This window comes from Prenolepis imparis, unplaced genomic scaffold (assembly GCF_030444845.1).
Source record: "Prenolepis imparis isolate NDT839.2.m4 unplaced genomic scaffold, iyPreImpa1.0 SCAF_11, whole genome shotgun sequence".
Lineage (NCBI taxonomy): Eukaryota > Metazoa > Arthropoda > Insecta > Hymenoptera > Formicidae > Prenolepis > Prenolepis imparis.
Genome location: NW_028141169.1, coordinates 2,856 through 7,947, shown reverse-complemented (window position 1 = coordinate 7,947; position 5,092 = coordinate 2,856). Strand labels below are relative to the sequence as shown.

General features: G+C 32.5%; 2 protein-coding genes across 2 annotated transcripts; one reads left to right on the top strand and one right to left on the bottom strand.

Moving 5' to 3' along the window:
- On the top strand, positions 1 to 1,369 carry LOC145942636 (proteasome subunit beta type-2). The gene is made up of 3 exons (XM_083049552.1): positions 1 to 258; positions 669 to 1,025; positions 1,109 to 1,369. Exons 1-3 carry the CDS (start codon positions 168 to 170, stop codon positions 1,282 to 1,284), a joined length of 624 nt encoding a protein of 207 aa, XP_082905678.1. The 5' UTR covers positions 1 to 167; the 3' UTR covers positions 1,285 to 1,369.
- A 361-nt stretch (positions 1,370 to 1,730) lies between these two features.
- Positions 1,731 to 4,690, bottom strand: LOC145942635 (signal peptide peptidase). Its single transcript, XM_083049551.1, has 6 exons — positions 4,449 to 4,690; positions 4,034 to 4,144; positions 3,865 to 3,947; positions 3,549 to 3,723; positions 2,946 to 3,439; positions 1,731 to 2,847 (listed from the first exon to the last, which is right to left on the bottom strand). The coding sequence occupies exons 1-6, from the start codon at positions 4,638 to 4,640 to the stop codon at positions 2,766 to 2,768; spliced, it is 1,137 nt and encodes a 378-aa protein (XP_082905677.1). The 5' UTR covers positions 4,641 to 4,690; the 3' UTR covers positions 1,731 to 2,765.
- Positions 4,691 to 5,092: the final 402 nt, after the last annotated feature.

The following is a 5,092-nucleotide window of genomic DNA, read 5'->3' as shown; positions in this document are numbered from 1 at the left end:
TGCCAATACGAGAGACAGTATAGTACATTTATACATGTTCTGTGGTATAGTATAGTATGATTTTTTCGTTCTATCGAATATCGAAAGGTTAACTTGTCGTTTGCTGCGTGACAGGCACTTTTAGTGTTGCTGGTTATATCGAGACGGTACAAGAACGAATTGCAGAAATGGAGTGCTTGATTGGTATTCGATGCAAAGATTTCGTGCTGGTTGCAGCGGATATGACAACCACACAATCCATTATAGTTATGAAAAGCGGTAAAATATTTGTTATTTTTGTATATCCGACTTTGTAGAGTATTAATTAATTATACATGATAGTACATGTAGTTAGTGTGGTGCATAAACTCGCTACAGTGTATCTAGTGTGTATATAGGCGTATTATTATAAAAAGATTATATTAATACATACACACATATATTGTATTATACATTGTGTGATTGTTATATTGTACAAAAAAATATCACAATAATTATCCTATATATTATCATAGTACGCGTTCAAGTATATAATAGTAAAACAATGTGTCATTTTCGCAAAGTTTTAATTACATTATATATTGTATCGTTAGATTCCGAAAATGTTAGTTTAATATACAGTTCAACACTAGATTAATTTAAATTATAATTGTACAAACCAACCTTCAATCGCAAACGAAACATTTCAGACGAACACAAGATTCACAAGATCTCGGACAAGCTTGTTATGGCGATATCTGGAGAATCAGGTGACACGACACAATTTTCAGAGTATATTGGAAAAAATATTCAGTTATATAAGATGCGAAATGGCTACGAACTGTCCCCCAAGGCTGCGGCTTGCTTTACAAGAAGAAATCTGGCCGATTATCTTAGAAGTAGAACACCATATTTTGTCAATATGCTATTAGCCGGATACGACGATGATACAGGACCAGAATTGTACTTTATCGATTACTTGGCATCTTGCGTGAAGGTACCTTACGCGACTCACGGATACGGTGGCATGTTTTCTATGTCTGTCTTGGACAGATATTATAAATACGGTAAGTTGCGTATACATGTAAAATGTATAGAAATATTGCAAATAAATTGCTCCCTATGAGATATTAATGAATAACTTTTGCAGATTGTACCGAAGAGGAGGCATATGTATTACTGAAGAAATGCGTTCGAGAAATTCAGAAGCGATTGATCGTTAATTTACCAAATTTCAAAGTTCAAAAGATATCCAAGGATGGAATTAAAGATATGCAGCCAATCACAGCTGAAAATTTGGCTGTAGAAAGTGTTGCCAAAGCATGAAAGAGAAAAAAAGAAAAATGTTTTATATTTCTATAATTGTAGCAAAAGCTTTTCCATTATAAGAATAAAATGCCTATAAATATCATTTGTCGATAAGTCTATCAATAACTTGTATAATTACTTTTTTTTTTTATTCTATATATAGTTATGAAAATAAATTAGAATATTTTAATTTTATCAATGTTTATAGAAACGTACACACACACACACACACACACACACGTCCAATTATACCATCATGTGTGAAGAAATAGTAATGAATAACACAATATCTCATCAATATGCAAGAGTGCAAAATTTTGAAAGTGATAAAATTAATTTTTATTAAAAAGTATGTAGCGGTAGAATTTGGGAAATTTTTGTCACGCTGAAGATAACAGATTATCAGAACACACGTTGCGGTATTATAAATAATATTTGTGTAATATATAATTAATAAAAGAAAATTATAAGTACTATACTTTTTATTCATTAAAGTTACAATTTTTTTTTAACTTTTTTCAACAACTTAAAAAAAATTACGCAATTTTAGTAGATTTTAATTTTTTTTACATACATTATATTTACGAATAGAAAATTTGTGTTCATTTTAATTATAAATATCCATGCAATAAACATGTCGCAAATAAATAAGGACATTAGTATATGAATATAGGGTAATCTCGTATTTCTTAATATTTTATTATGAATTTTTAAATATAGGAAATACCTTTTCACATATCTGCTTTATATTAATTTAATTTGCCTTATGTATTGGAAAGAAAGTCATTTTTACATTTACAATTCATGATTATCACTCATACATGGTAGTTAATCAGAAAGAGAAATTCTGAATAGAATGCTAATAGTAAAAACTTACATATAATTGAAACTTCATTCTGATCTAGTTTTTAGAATGTAAAATGCACTGTAAAACTCAGGCAGACTTTTGTATAACAGTCTATTGTACACATTACTATGTACAAAATGTAAATCAACAGCTTGGAAGTATTTTTATACTATTTTTTTTATATATATTATAAACTAATGTGTGAAACTCTGCAATACTTAAAGTTTGACATCTTTCCGATATCAGTGCCTTTTCATTCAGTATCTCGGAACGTTTCCCATCTATACCATACATGAGTGATAAAAATTTCTAATGTTATATGCAAAGGAAAGAGCGAATCCTTGATTATTACAATCATCTTTGCTATCCGCAAAATTTTTTTTCGCGATCGAAACGATATATCCGCGAGTGTTAACTAGTGTGAGACTCGGTATTATCGGAATTATGTATCTTGCAATTCACGTGTATGCAAAGCATACACATTACAGACTATTGTACTTCACAATTAGTGATTGCACGTCTTGAGCATGAACCGTGAATTACCTTTTTCTTTATTTGTTTTTATCTTCCGTTTGTAAGAATTCGGAAAATTATAGCGCGATAATAATGTCGCGGATTTTTCATTATACTTTTCGTGTTATTAATTAATATATTATTTATCTTTTTTCGCTTCTACTTGCGTTTGTTCCGATTGTTGCGTTCCATTTGTAGGTTGCGACGGATGATCTTCATATCTGAAGAAGCAGTTAAAAATGTCGTATATAAATATATTGTAAATATAAGAAACAAATGTGGCACAATAAATACAACGGTAGAATTAAGAGATACTTACGAGAACAGTGCCTTGAGATCTCCTTTGACTAATGCTAAGAGCAATGGCGTGCCTACACACGCGGGTACTAGATATAATAAAGCAGGTTGTGCGTGATTAAATAAGTGCATGATCATCATGGTGGCGAGTAATCCCATAAAATATGCGAAGAACGTCGAATAGAAGTAGACGTTTGTCTTTCTACGGAGACTGTTATCAAATCGTAGCAGTAACGCGATAAAGATACCGGGCAATACAATGTCACCCAATCCCAGCATGGCAAAATTGCCAGCACTCAAGCCTTTTTCTAAGAGATCTTGCGGAAAGACGAGTTTAATGGGCACTTCGAAGGATTTCGCAACTGTCACCATTACATCTGTACCAAACACCCAAAAGGCATCATAAAATAAAAGACCACAGAGCAAAATGCATCCTGTCACAACATTGTTAAGATGTAATAATTCGACTCCATTTATGGCAAATGCTATACCAAATAAATTATTAGCTATCCAGTGCTGAAAAAAAAATAGAATAGTGAAAAAAATATAAAAAGCATTAATTTTTAATTTAATTTTAAATTTCTAAAATCTAAATTTATCTAGAGCTCTTCTCATCGTCGCTTACTTTCTTTAAAAGATACCAAGCACCCACGAGCGAGCAGCATACGAGACAAACAATGTCATGTAGATTAAATTTGTAGTTAATTACATGTTCTTCTTTATCATCCTTTCCTTTCGTAAATAAAATGTGATATTGCGTTTTTGGAATCGCTGCAGGTACCAATGATGAAATTAATGGGCTAAAATATTGCAATTTTAGAATTGAATTATACTTCAATTATGAAACATACTTTAACAATGGAGAAAAACTTTTTAATAAAATTATCGCAAATCATGTTTATGGGTTTTTTATCTAGTTTTGGAAATTTCCCTCAAATTACCTGGTAAGATGACACAATGCTAGAATGCCAAGGAAGAAAAAATATGCAGCCAATATCAGATTAACATACTCTTTAGCAAATACCTGGAAAAATTATTTCAGTCAACGTATTACGATCTTACGATACGATAATTTTCACATAAATGTGTAATACTTTGTATAATAGTTACCTTATACAATATATACAAGCTAATTAACGTAACACTGGAGATAAGAGGAAACATGGCAGCCTCTCTACGGGACATGGTATCAGGTTGTTCGCCACTGGCTTTATATTGTTGCTGCAAAGTACAATGCAACAAATTGGCAATATTGAAAAAGTTTATGATTACACTCACGGGTATGCCGTATTTATACAGCCACATAACGTGTACAGATGTGGATAATCGCTTGTATCGGATAATTAATTTTAACAAAAATCATTAATATTTCGTAACGGTTTGAAATAAGAAATAATTAATCATTACAAATTTCGTCGAAAAAGTTTTCCGTAAATTCTTGCGGTATCATCGAGAAGGTACGAATAATGGAGAAATTAAAAAAAAACGTTTGTGTTTAAAACATATGTCAAAGTACGTGGCTAACCTGCTGTTCCTTATGATGTTTGACCGCACGATAGCTACCGAAAAAAATCGGTAAAATGGCCATAATAATAAGACTACCGTAAGCAATCGCCATTCCCTCGGGTGTCGACGGCACCCTTGCGGTTGTCGCATTTTGATACTCGGTAAGGTTTTCCTTCGCTTGTGCCGCGATTTCGTTCACCGTGCTTGCCATCTTGAATACGTGACACAGTCATTGAGTCATTGAGCCATAGATATGGACTGGCAATACATGAAGCAGACCTTGAGTGGAATTACCACAGTCACCGACTAGATACTATTAAAGACCGTCAGCCCTGGGTAAATTTCTGTCTCTACCAAATGGGCTCGATGAGCGCCCGTCAAACGGTCGGTAATGATGAAATTACCGATCACTAGATCTGTACGGAGGATAAAGGCTGGTTTATAGAGGCCGTAACCGTATGCCGGTAATTTAGAGGCCGTTAACTTATGCCGCAAATTTTGATGTTCTGGTTTATAATACTTTGCTGCATGCTGAAAACCTAGAATATTAAAAGTATAGACTAGCGATTTATTCGAGTTGATCTAACCTTATCTTTTGAGAAATAATTATTATAAATAGTGGCTTTGTGATTCTTGATTGATTCTTTTTGATTTTATTAACGA